The sequence below is a fragment of the Salvelinus alpinus genome, chromosome 25 (genome assembly GCF_045679555.1).
Source record: "Salvelinus alpinus chromosome 25, SLU_Salpinus.1, whole genome shotgun sequence".
NCBI lineage: Eukaryota > Metazoa > Chordata > Actinopteri > Salmoniformes > Salmonidae > Salvelinus > Salvelinus alpinus.
The window spans coordinates 8,982,613-8,995,956 of NC_092110.1; the positions used below are offsets into that span (position 1 = coordinate 8,982,613).

The 13,344-nt window shown below is 45.0% G+C and overlaps 1 protein-coding gene across 4 annotated transcripts in view; it reads right to left on the reverse strand.

Annotated features, from left to right (window-relative positions):
• kiaa0586 (KIAA0586 ortholog) overlaps positions 1–13,344 on the reverse strand; it is a 113,294-nt gene that overhangs the window by 51,094 nt on the left and 48,856 nt on the right. For 3 of the 4 annotated variants that reach the window (XM_071365529.1, XM_071365528.1, XM_071365526.1), the window contains 5 exons: positions 12,594–12,829; positions 6,867–6,939; positions 4,264–4,563; positions 2,945–3,122; positions 2,423–2,605 (listed from right to left, as the gene is read on the reverse strand). In XM_071365529.1, coding sequence (XP_071221630.1) covers positions 2,423–2,605; positions 2,945–3,122; positions 4,264–4,563; positions 6,867–6,939; positions 12,594–12,829 — 970 coding nt within the window. The remainder of the gene's footprint in view (positions 1–2,422; positions 2,606–2,944; positions 3,123–4,263; positions 4,564–6,866; positions 6,940–12,593; positions 12,830–13,344) is intronic. The other variant, XM_071365527.1, reaches the window with a different exon arrangement.

Sequence of the window (13,344 nt, forward strand, 5' to 3'; positions counted from 1 at the left end):
AATGAGACACAAGGAACAGATGAACTGACGCAGAATGTTGGTATTCAAACCCAGTGACCAACAACATGCACGAGATGGGAAACAAAGAACTCAGTGTGTGGAGTGATTTTAAGGAGTGTGGCCTTGCTGCTGTACAGTGATACCTACGGGGTTCATAAGCAAGAAAAGCAGCACACAGATTCCAATGTGTCTGACCAACCACTCTGATAGAAGACTTGTCTCTACGCCTTGACTGCAAACCCCAGAAACTTCTTCTTGCACAACTTCCTAAAACCGGCTTGCAGGGGAGGGGAGAGCAACCTGCCCTGCGGTGTTAAGTGAGTGAGAGAGAGAGCGAGAGAGAGAAACCGAGAGGAGGGGGGGGGGGGGGGGGGGGGGGGCAGTCAGTGAGCTAGCTGGCTGTCCTGAGCTGTGCCTCTGTGTGTCGGAGGGAGTGAGAGTGGGAGCATCTGCAGCAGATGAAAGGGCTGGCAGGCTCCTGGAGGCCTCCTCCCTCCCCGGGGATGCACAGCCAGAGAAGAAGAATTAGGCCAGCTCTAATCTATACCCTCACAACGTGACACTCTGTCTCTGACTAGCGAACACACACACTCAGACCGACTGCTCTGCTCTGCTCTCCCAGTCCTAACCCCTTCCAGACATACTAAGTTACCATCCTCATCAGTTATTAATGGGAGCCAGAAACTTTCATCTCAGGCCTACTTATTTAGGAGTGGCAGAGTCTGGTCTAGTGGTACTGCTGCAGACTCCAGACCACACGTGCCCTCTGCCCCTACTCTCGGTCTCCCTCTCTACCTTCCGACTGTCAGCAATAAAATCTATAAACAAAATCTGCTTAGTTAAAAGGCTTAGTTAGGATCCCTACAGGGTACTCTACTCTGACTGGCTGCACTGGGTTCACTGTCTCACCGGCACAAAGAGTATTCAAATGATACATGTATGACATCGATTATATATATATGCTGCTATAGGAACGTAATTGTCAGAATTAGCTACCCAGACTTAGACTGCATAACAGCTATAGAGCTTTACTATGGGACTGCATTACGATGCTGCGGTGGTAGGAATCAGGCAAACCCCCATGCAGACAGACACACTGATAAATCACCCTTTATTGTCCTTGAGAGGGAACCATCAAGACACTCCCAAATAAGCCCCAACACTAACAAGTGTGTGTGTTTGTGTGTCCCACTAACACATGGGGATGAGTCTGTATTAGAGAGTAAAGGAACTTCTCCCTCTCTCTAACACAGTAATGAGAGAGACACTGCATTGCAGATGCTATTACCGGATTTCTTTTGTTCTCTCCGTCTGAAAAACCCCACCGGCACTTGAGGTCAACAAAGCAGACAGGAGACAAGAGACAAACGATCTCCCGTTGTTTGAACAAAAATATTTGATTTAATTCAATTTGATTCCATTTCGGATACGACGCGTCATTAATTTTACTTGGCTGCTGGCCAATTACAGGTTATTACTGTAGCTCCTATCAGAAATGCTCATTTAGCTTTTTGTGTGGAGGTGCTGAGGATATTCTCATACATTTTTAAACAAAAATAAAATAAACATATTTCTCAAAATAACGATATAAATTCAACGAATGTTAATAGAAGTTTAGGCGAGGTCGTAAAACATAAAACGTATAGGCAGCGTAGCCTAGTGGTTAGAGCGTTGGACTAGTAACCGAAAGGTTGCAAGTTCGAATCCCTGAGCTGACAAGGTACAAATCTGTCGTTCTGCCCTTGAACAAGGCAGTTAACCCACTGTTCCTAGGCCGTCATTGAAAATAAGAATTTGTTCTTAACTGACTTGCCTAGTTAAATAAAGGTAAAAAAATAAAAAATAGAACTCGCTACGCCAAAAAGCTTTCAATAAGCAAAATGACTATTGCCTGAGAAAGCAGTCTATCAGATGCAGCTCCTCAAACAAATGAGAGAGCCAGGATCTACTTGTAGTTTATTCAAATAGAGGTTCGGAATTAGAAAAAGAGGGAGGGAAAAGAAGCTATAATTAAGTTTTAAACTGAGAAGCTTCATTGTAATACTAATTAAGGCCTTTAGATTCCTCGTCTCCCCTCAACATTACTTTGTGCCAGTGTGTGTTTGGTCTGTGTCACAATCCAGTGACCTTTCAGCTGAGAGAGGATGGAGACGAACAGAGTGGCACACCACACACTGAGGCACCACACTCCTATAATAGGTCAGCCCGGGAACCATTTAATTGCAGTGAGGAGCTAGATGGCCTTCGAGGCACAGCCAACAAACAGTAGAGAAAGGGGTGAAAATAAGACCGATGTCAACAAGAGAGTTGTGTTAGCTAGCTTCCAATGGGAAAATTGGAATTGGTGTCCGAGTCAGAACAATAAGGGTCGGAACGGTGGTGTAAAATGGGTATATCAGCCCCAGGTAGAGTCCTGTCTCACCCAGTGGGATGGCCATGGGGATGAGGTACCCCTCCAGCGAGGTCCCAGGGTGGTACTGGGTTCCTCCACGGGTCGGGCTGAAGATGTACTGAGGTTCACTGGGTACGGCCGGGTACAGGGGAGAGGAGACTGACCGTCCATGGGGGAGACTGGTCTGGGTCTTCGATGACTTCATCTTCACCCCTGGGGGGAGGGAGGGAGGGATGTGAGAGAGGAGGTGAGAGAGGAGGGAGGGAGGTGTGAGAGGCGAGAGAGAGAGAGAGGGAGAGAGAGGAGAGAGCGTGTGATTAAGTGCTAAAGAAAGAGTCAGAGAGAACACGTCACATGAACAACTGTGGGAAGACATAAGCCTGTTGAGCTCTCTGGTGAACCACTCACCTCTCACCTCTCACCCACTCTCCTCTCAAACTCTCTACCACTCACACCTTCTACCACTCTCCTCTCACTCTCTACCACTCACCTCTCACACTCTCTACCACTCACACTCTCTACCACTCACCTCTCACACTCTCTACCACTCACCTCTCACACTCTCTACCACTCTTGGCCGCGGGGCTTTGGACTTTGGGGAGGGAGAGTTGAATCGGAGATAGGGCCCTTTCTTCAGTGTCCTCCGATTGCCTTCGTACAGAGCCTTCCCATACAGTTTCACCAAATACTCCTCTCCATCCTGGTTTGACTTCATCTCTCCACACTGACTCTGTAATAAGAATACACTATCAAACACTACTGTGTGTGTGTGTGTGTGTGTGTGTGTGTGTGTGTGTGTGTGTGTGTGTGTGTGTGTGTGTGTGTGTCTGTGGAACCGACGAAGCTACTTTTTGCACATCAGCGCCACTGATTCTTGTACCGAGTGATGTTTTTCTCAGCCTCAAGCTATTTTCTGTTGGACATTCAACCTTATATCTGAAGTGCTGTCTGTGTGGCTTTTCCTTCCTGTGTTTGAGTAATAAAGAGAACACCTAACAGGTTTCTACACAAAGTAACGGCCATGGATACTGCACTGACCTGTATAGAAGACCTGTATAACTGCATTCTCATATTTATTTTCTTCTTCTCTGCCATTTCACATGCTTTATTTCGTATGTATGTTACTAGCTTTATTGTGCATTGTTGGGAAAGAGCTGGCAAGTTAAGCATGTCACTGACCTGTTTTACACCCGCTGTATATGTGACCCCAAAAAACTTGAAACTGAAAGTTGTAAGTGGATAGAGCTGACACAGGGTTAAACTAAACTAAGCACTGTCCTGGTTGCTAGGTTCTGTATGTTGTTCTCGGGCTCATGGCAACGCGGTCGGCCATTAAGCAAAAAAGGTATGCAACTTGGAGATAAGCAGGCTCGTTCTTTGTCTGGTTGCTTCTTATCAATGTGGGAGGAAACATATGGCCAGTTAGAAAACCTCATTTAGTTCAATCGACGTGGCGGAAGCTTCAGAAATGCAGTGTTTGTATCCAGATGGGAAGATTAGCAAGACGTGCGACGGAGTGGGGTGACCACTTTGTTGTTCGGTTCCCGTGGATAAGTCAGGCAACACTAAAATAGATGACATAAGTAAATACAGGGTTTCAGAAAAGCAAAGACAGAAAGTTGTGTTCAAAGAGACAGTACAGATACGGGCTGTGATGTCACGCTGCTAATTGTCTGGTGATGAGTGAAATGAAGTTCAGTATGGTTCAGTGCTGTCAGAGGCTGAATTTATCGAGCTGAGAGGCTGAGAGCTGGCAGGGCAGCAGTCGTCTTTGTCCCAAATGGCACCCTATTCCCTATATAGTGCCCTGGTCAAAAGTAGTGCACTATATAGGGAATAGAGAGTAGGTTCAGTGGTGTCATGTCGCTCACCACCTGTTGAGATGGAGATAGTCTCAGCCTCACATTGGGGCCAGTGGTGTGTTTGCGTTTGTTGTTCAGCTCCTCAGCGCTTTCTGTCTGTCCTCTGCCTGCTCTCTGACAGGGCTTACTTCCTGCTGCTCGAGGCCCACCAGTCTGAATCTTGCTCTTCACGTCATTACGCCTAAAGGTGGCGGTGTCCTTCTTGGTCCCTCTGTCTTTCTGGAGCAACACGAGGGCAGCAGCAGCAGACTCTTTGACTTTGTCTTTAGCTCTCGTCTGAGCAACAAGGTCTTCTTTCGTGATATCGGCCTGCAAAAAAACAACCAAGCAACGGCGGATTGACTTGAGGACAGCATTTAGTGCTCTATCTAGGATAGTCATTTGTTCAGAAATGGTAATTGTCTTCTTCAGCTAAGACTGAAAGCCTCTCACAAAGACGATGGATTCAGATGCTACAGACAAGTAACAGACAACATCCAGCCGTGAGACACATTTGAACCCTATTCCCTTTATAAAGCACTACAAAAGTAGTGCACTATAGAGGGAACAGGGTGCCATTTAGGACGCATCCCATGACCGTAATTGAAACAAATTTCTTCAGTTTCAGCAGATTAATTATATACAGTACCAGTCAAAAGTTTGGTCACACTTACTCATTCAAGGGTAAAAAAAAAATATATTTTCTACATTGTAGAATAATAGTGAAGACATCAAAACTACGAAATAACACATATGGAATCATGTAGTAACCAAAAAAGTGCTAAAACAAATCAAAATATATTTTGATTTTAGATTCTTCAAAGTAGCCACCCTTTTCCTTGATGACAGCTTTGCACACTCTTGGTATTCTCTCAACCAGCTTCACCTGGAATGCTTTTCCAACAGTCTTGAAAGTTCCCACATGTGCTGAGCACTTGTTGGCTGCTTTTCCATCACTCTGCGGTCCAACTCATCCCAAACCATCTCAATTTGGTTGAGGTCGGGTGATTGTGGAGGCCAGGTCACCTGATGCAACACTCCATCACTCTGCTTCTTGGTCAAATAGCCCTTACACAGCCTGGAGGTGTGTTGGGTTATTGTCCTGTTGAAAAACAAATGACAGTCCCAATAAGCGCAAACCAGATGGAATGGCGTATCGCTGCAGAATGCTGTGGTAGCCATGCTGGTTAAGCGTGCCTTGAATTCTAAACAGTGTTACCAGCAAAGCACCACTACGCCATCACACCTCCTCCTCCATGCTTCACGGGAACCACACATGCGGAGATAATTCGTTCACCTACTCTGCGTCTCACAAAGACACTGCGGTTGGAATCAAAGGACAGATTTCCACCGGTCTAATGTCCATTGCTTGTGTTTCTTGGCCCAAGCGAGTCTCTTCTTCTCATTGGTGTCCTTTAGTAGTGGTTTCTTTGCAGCAATTCGACCATAAAGGCCTGATTCATGAGAGCCAGTTTCATCATAGCTCTTGATGGTTTTTACGACTGCACTTGAAGAAACTTCTTGAAATTTTCCAGATTGACTGACATGTCTTAAAGTAATGATGGACTGTCATTTCTCTTTGCTTATTTGAGCTGTTCTTGCCATAATATGGACTTTTACCAAATAGGGCTATCTTTTGTATACCACCCCTACCTTATCACAACACAACTGATTGGCACAAATGCATTAAGAAGGAAATAACTTCCACAAATGTACTTTTAACAAGGCACACCTGTTAATTGAAATGCATTCCAGGTCACTACCTCATGAAGCTGGTTGAGAGAATGCAATGAGTGTGCAAAGCTCTCATCAAGGCAAAGGGTGGCTATTTTGAAGAATCTCAAATATAAAATATATTTTGATTTGTATATTTGAACACTTTTTTGGTTACTACATGATTATTTTATAGTTTTGATGCCTTCACTATTATTCTACAACGTAGAAAATAGCAAAAAAATAAAGAAAAACCCTGGAATGAATAGGTGTGCTCAAACTTTTGACTGGTACTGTAGATATTTGGACTTGAGGACCTGAAAGCCTGGGGACATTTATTTGGCACAGTCAGCAGCCTGTACCGCTGCTCAAACGCACTTCTTTTTATGGAGCATTACTCTTCTTCTACCGCAGTGAAATTGTGAACCTACCATCAACTCTGAGTTTGAGTCAATTCTCAACTGTGCCAGAAAGCAATTTTCAAAAACGAGAAAAAAGAGAGAACAAGTTGGAATATGCTCTCTGCTGCAAAGCCTAGAAAAAAGGGCGGCTGAACTCAGTCCCTCACGGCTTTTGTGGCCGAGATATTTACTTTCAAACAGCACGGAGCATTTAAACCAAATTGCATGGATTATTTTGATCTCTCAGAGGAGGACTAAGGGTTGAAAATAAGTTGAAAGACTTGACTTGAAAAATATAGTTTTCTGGATCGCATACCACTCTGGCATTCTACTTAGAGTAATGTCAATGAAATGTAATATCTTATGGGGTGTCGGGTGTTCATAAGACACTTTGATCAAGCATTATTCAATTGGACATGAATGTTGTGCACCATATGCTGATCCAACTGGACCAAAAACAAAATGGCAGTTGGAACAAACCAACTGAAATGACTCAAGGTGACCTTCTGACTGACTCACCTGGATATCCTTACTCAGGGCGTTGATCCATGCATCCACTGTCTTCTTAATCCTGACTTCTTCTGTGGTGTCCCTGTAACACATGGATGCGTTACCGTGCTGGAGCTTGCGGCCAACGTCCCTACTTACCAACGGAATGTACATATCCCCCATCTACACCACATAACATAAATCACACATTATTGCTCTTCCCAGGACACTCAATCATATCAACGTAAACTCATAACACAGCGCTTGATATGTTTCCATATGAGGAAACACTAACAAGACTATTAAGTATGTGTCACAATAACATGAATGGGTGCGTACTGTTCATGTTAACTAAACCGGTAGCTAGCTATATCCACTAGACTAGAGCATTGTCTGTCTACCCATATGAACACACACTTGGAACCAGATGATCTAGTATATCCCTAATATACTGTGTCATCATCACAACAGATCAATACACTTTTTGTCTACTCCCTACATCTAGCCATGCTATTTTTACTTTTTATTTTAATCTTTAACTCTGCATTGTTGGATAAGGGCCCGTAAGTAAGCATTTCACTGTTAGTCGACACCTGTCGTCTACGAAGCATGTGACAAACACAATTTGATTTGACTTCATCAGCTATGGAAATGAGAACGGCAGAGCGATATAATCAGAGGGTAGACCACATTATGCAGATCCCACTTTCTCCTCTCCTCCTGTATTTCTGTAGCACCATGCCAGCTATCCAGACAGAACAAGAAATAAGAGTTAGAGAGAGGGTACTGAGGCTTGACAGATTCCTACCAGAACTCAGAATCAATGCAGCAGCTCAGTGAGGAAAGCCCACCAGGGCTGCTGTGTGTGTGTGTGTTTACGCAAGTGTGTATGTGTGTGTGTGTGTGTGTGTGTGTGTGTGTGTGTGTGTGTGTGTGTGTGTGTGTGTGTGTGTGTGTGTGTGTGTGTGCGTGCGTCAGCCAGGCAGGGAGGCAGCTAGCTCCTCATTTTGATGCTGAGGGGAGAGTCGCTGTCTCTGGGCAGGAAAAATGCCATCTCCCTTTCCCTCTGAGATCCTGAGGAGTGAGAGGGGGGGGGGGGGGGGGTCTGGTCTCTGCTGTGAGGTGAGCAGCTGGCTGGATTGGGAGGGGAGAGGGAGAGTGGAGGGTAGAGGAGAGGGAGTTGAGCTTTATTGACACAGACCCAAACCTCATTACCCATACAGATGAAGCTACCCTCCATGGCTGTGTTAGCTCCAAGCCCGGGTGTCTCTTTGAGTGTGTGATCTGGGATGGATCTACCTAATCAGGCGATGCCTCCAGACACAAAAATATATAATAATAATAATAATTTGTCACAGGTGCAGTGAACTGTGTTGTTTTACAGGGTCATCCATTGTAGTACGGCACCCCTGGAGCAAATAAGGGTTAAGTGCCTTGCTCAAGGGCACATCGACCGATTTTTCACCTTGTCGGCTTGGGTATTCGAACCAGCGACCGTTCGGTTACTGGCCCAACGGTCTAACCGCTAGGCTACCTGCCGCCCAAGTGTGTCAGTCATCAGTTCAGCATGTGACCTTCAATAAACGACTTGCTTCGAAAAACAAACCTGTACTATTATTATTCTAGAATGTTCAAAGCCTCCCATTATGGTGGCATAACAACAGCACGCCTGATTATACCTTTATTGAAACAGGCTTGTCCATGATGGCAAACGTATCAACTGCTGGACAAAATTCAATGTAAAACATTTAAATGAGAGCTGAAAGCAGAGGCCTGGGAATCACACAGCCAATATGCAATGACTCATACAGATGGTAGGAAATGGCCAGAACTAGGCCTAATGATAGTTGTCTGCAGGCATAATATCCCCATTGGAACAGCATCAGGAAATTCTCTGGAATATGAAAAACAGGAACAGTGCATCACCGTCTATGAGGTCTAGGAGAGAGAGCACTACGATTCAACTATTCTGTAATCCAACACAGAAACAACAACAGACAAGGCTGCCTGAATGAACCCCTGCCGAGAAATGTTTTGTTTGAAAAATTGTCTGCTTCTAATTTACAGACAGGGGATATCAGGACTCATATTTAAGCCAGAGACAACATGTGTCCAGCAGCAAAACGCTGAGGAAGCCAAACAAAAGAAATGTTGAACAGTTTTTGAAAAAGAACAGGAGTGTTGTGGAGTGGTGAAAATGGAAGGAGTCCACCAACTCTAGGAACACAGATACTGCAGACAGGCATAGACAGGTGTGGACCAGGGCCAGAACGCCCGTCCAAGTGTGTTCTCACTGAACCTACCTGGTGAGATATAACACAAGTAAACAGAGCACAAACTGTCACGCTTGTTTGAGCAATTGAAATAGAGGCACATCTTTGTTTGCAAATGGCTTCATTAATATGTTGTGTGGAAATAGATGGCACGCATTAAGTCACACCCCTGCCTCATTTTGCAATGTCACGCAATACAAACGACTGAATCCATCAAGCAACCAACCAACCATCCAGTCACATTTGAGGGGGATGTCAAGCCATCCGCTACAGTTCCCTCCCCCTTACCTGAGCATCTGGCAGCCCCATCCTAGTCCCGTGACCTTTCCAATGAAGGAAAAGGAGGAAAACGCCATTATGGGGGGGGGGGGGGCTACATCAATCAGTGTGTTTGTGTTGTCATGCTCTGACATTAGCTCAGAGCTGATTATCGGCCGGCTGCCATTTTGGAGATGATTAGCATACGAGCTGACATTTTGGCTCAGGTTGGTTTTAGTTATATTATAATACGAGGTGGAGGGAGTAGTGTCCCACTGAGCCAACATAAAAAAAACTGAAAACACTTCATACCGTAGTAATGTGTGTTGTGTGGTTGCTATGTGATGACATCACCTGAGTAACCTGTTCACTGTACTTTCCTTTATGTTGAAATTCTATGGCTCCTCTCTTTGCCCGTTCTCTGGACAGACTTATCATTCACACCATGTATAATCCTTAGAATTAGAACACCATATTAAGTGAACCCATGCGACTCAATCAGTGAAATTGCTGTGGTCTGAGAAGCTTTGTCCACTCTAGTAATGATATTTTTCTGGTGTAATCTAGCTTCTTCAGTGCGGGAGAGAATTAAAACCTATTTCTATGATTAGAAGAGCATTGAAAACTCCTGTTATATTATGGCTGTAATGAGATAACTTTTCACCCAGAGAGAGACTCTGTATCGTTATGCTAAAGACTACTCCTTTCTGAAGGACCCTGTCTGTGTGCTGTGGACGTAAGGCAGCCAAACCTTCTCCATTTCAATGTTTAAGCCACTTATTCCGCACTCCATTAGAGAGCGAGAGAGAGAGAGAAAGAGAGAGAGAGGAGGAGACAGAGCTCAGCCTTGGGTGCTGCATCGCAAGCCATTAGGCAATCTCACCCACGTGAACTTTATTAATGTCACAATGAATCTCTAGGCATGAAAAGGCATCGCTCCGCCACCACTCCATAAGACGAATGCAACGCTTCGGATGTGTAGCGGATATTTATACTGAACAAAAATATAAACACAACATGCAACAATTTCAAAGATTTTACTGAGTTACAGTTCATATAAGGAAATCAGTCAATTTAAATAAATGCATTAGGCTCTAACCTTTGGATTATGCCTTGATAGGACATAGACCCACCCACTGGGGAGCCAGGCCCAGCTAATCAGAATGAGTTTTTTCCTACAAAAGGGCTTTATTACAGAAATAAATACTCCTCAGCACTCCCTCCCCTCAGACGATCCCACAGGTGAAGAAGCTGGATGTGGAGGTCCTGGGCTGGCGTGGTTACACGTGGTCTGCGATTGTGAGGCCGGTTACGTACTGCCAAATTCTCTAAAACGACGCTGGAGGCGGCTTATGGTAGAGAAATTAACAATAAATTCTCTGGCAACAGCTCTGATGGACATACCTGCAATCAGCATGACAATCGCACGCTCCCTCAAAACCTGAGACATCTGTGGCATTGTGCTGTGTGACAGAGTGGCACATTTTAGAGTGGCCTTTTATTGTGCCCAGCACAAGGTACACCTCTGTAATGACCCGGCTGTTTAATCAGCTTCTTCATATGCCACACCTGTCAGGGGGATGGATTATCTTGGCAAAGAAGAAATACTCACTAACAGGGATGTAAACAAACTTGTAAACCAACACTTTACATGTTGTGTTTATATTTTGGTTCAGTATACTTCAAATAACCTCTCTCTTTTATATGAGGAAGTGATTTGACAATTTTTGGGCTTATTTGAAAGGCAGTAAACAAACAAACAAACACAACCAAACGAGACATCTCCTGAGATTTACAACGTTGATTAATCAATGGTCTCTCCATGCTTTCAGTAAAGTTCTCAGTTCTCCAGAAACAACATGGCAGGTTGGCCTACTGGATACTAATGTTGGCAAGGAAGGAAAACAAAAATCAGTCAAGAATTAAAGAAATGACATTCATTTGTGTGCCACTACCTTACCATGAATAAGGTACCATTTCCCTGGGTAAAACCTCCTGGGTGCTCACCGTCTCTCAAGCAGACTCACTGAGAAGAAGGATAGGAGAGGGAAGCCCTGAGATGTCCCTACATGCCAAACATCTGCTACGTTACAGATTCTCACTGCTCACCACAACATTGCATGTCTATCTATGCAAGGTGCAGTCGACCTCCAGAGTTTCTGCCACGGCAGGTAGCATAGCGGTTAGCGCATTAACCGAAAAGTTGCTAGTTCGAATCCCCGAGCCGACAAGGTGAGAAATCTGTGGATCTGCTCCTTGAGCAAGGCATTTATAACCCTAATTGCTCCAGGATCGCTGTCAATAATGGCTGATTCCATGTCACACCTCGCACAGGTTACCCACTTGCAGTGAAACAGGACAAATATAAGCGTCCCCAGTTTCCAGTCAGACAGTCAGTCACTTCAGAGTCCACATCTCACATAGAATTTATTGGGTCGAGCTGAGAGGCTGAGAGCTGGCAGGGCAGCAGTCGTCTTTGTCCCAAATGGCACCCTAATCCCTATGTAGTGTACTACTTTTAACCGGGGACCATAGGAAACAGGGCGTCATTTTGGGACGCATACCATCCTCTCCTCCCCACTGACAACTGCCTGTCATAGTGATTGTTCCATTTGGCTTAGACCTCCGCAGCCTCCAGTGTGCTCTCAACAGGAGATACACAGCTCTCAACAACGGAGCTCAGCGCAGGCAATCACTGCCCTGAATTCTCCCAATTTGCCCTCCGCACATTTCCCACTTGACAACAACAACCCAAAATGCTGCGAGGACATTTATTAGATTCAGAAAGTTTCTCCAGGGATAGATTTGCTTGAATGACCATGCTGTAGGACTGTTGGGCTTGTTATCCATCTTTAACATTTCTACCCTCACATCGGTGGTGATACATACTGGTGGCGGAGGGGAGTTACCTCAAACATTTAAACTGCTTAGAGTTCAAGAAAGGTTCTATTAAGGAAATGATCTGTTTATGTCCATTAAAGCTTGACTCTGTAGTTGCCACATCCATTTTTTGACTGATAAATGAACGATAGGATATATACCCATTGATTCTTGAAGAATATAACTTAGAAATGCCTCATGAGCTTAGTTCAACTGTCGTACCCCATCAGAACCCAGAATATTAACTTGTTTTACTCCAATGTTTGGAAACAACATTGGCGTAACATTCAGGCTAATTTTGGCCCCAAGCTGCAGGGGAGACCAGAGCAGTCCACCTGTGTGTTACCTGTTGCAGGAGAGGGCCTCTAACTGGGAGCGCAGGGTCTCTCCATCTTTAGCCCTCAGCATGGCCTCCAAATTTTCCTCCAGGGTCTTCTTGTGTCGTTGGACCTGCCGGAGAACCCTCTCGGCATCCTCAAACATGGAGGGGTACGGCCGGCTCTGCTGCAGCAGGGTGGGGGTGGGCCTGGCGGGAGGCAGGGGGAGGACTGGAGGGAGCACTACGGCCACCTCTTCCTGAGACTGTTGGGGGGAGGGTGGGGGACCTTTAGATGACACATGCACAGTTCACCACAGAGACATATATTTAGAAAGAAATATCTAGATTTCAATGGATATCTCGATTACCTTCTATATATACGGAAACCTAAATATATCTGGCTCCACACATTTCAACATTCGTCGGCTGGGCTATTAATTCAAAACCATTCAGAAGCATAAGAGGAGAAAAATATTGGGTGTGTCACAAGGAGAACAGTTTGGAAGAATATTTCAAGAAGAATCCATTACACTCCAGTTCGATTCTGGCTTTAATAACTGTCACTATCGGGCGACAGACAGCGGTGAGAGCGAATGCTAGCCAGGCTCTTGCCTCTGCTGCATCCACAACCAATAGCAATAGTTACTCCAAATCACCTTTCTCTGTGCTGATGAAAGAGACAGAGAGAGACAGGGGCCCATTCTGTTCCCTCTCTTTTTCTCCCCACCCATCACAAGGCATTCCTTTCAGGCAGATCTGATACAGCTGGAGACCTTGG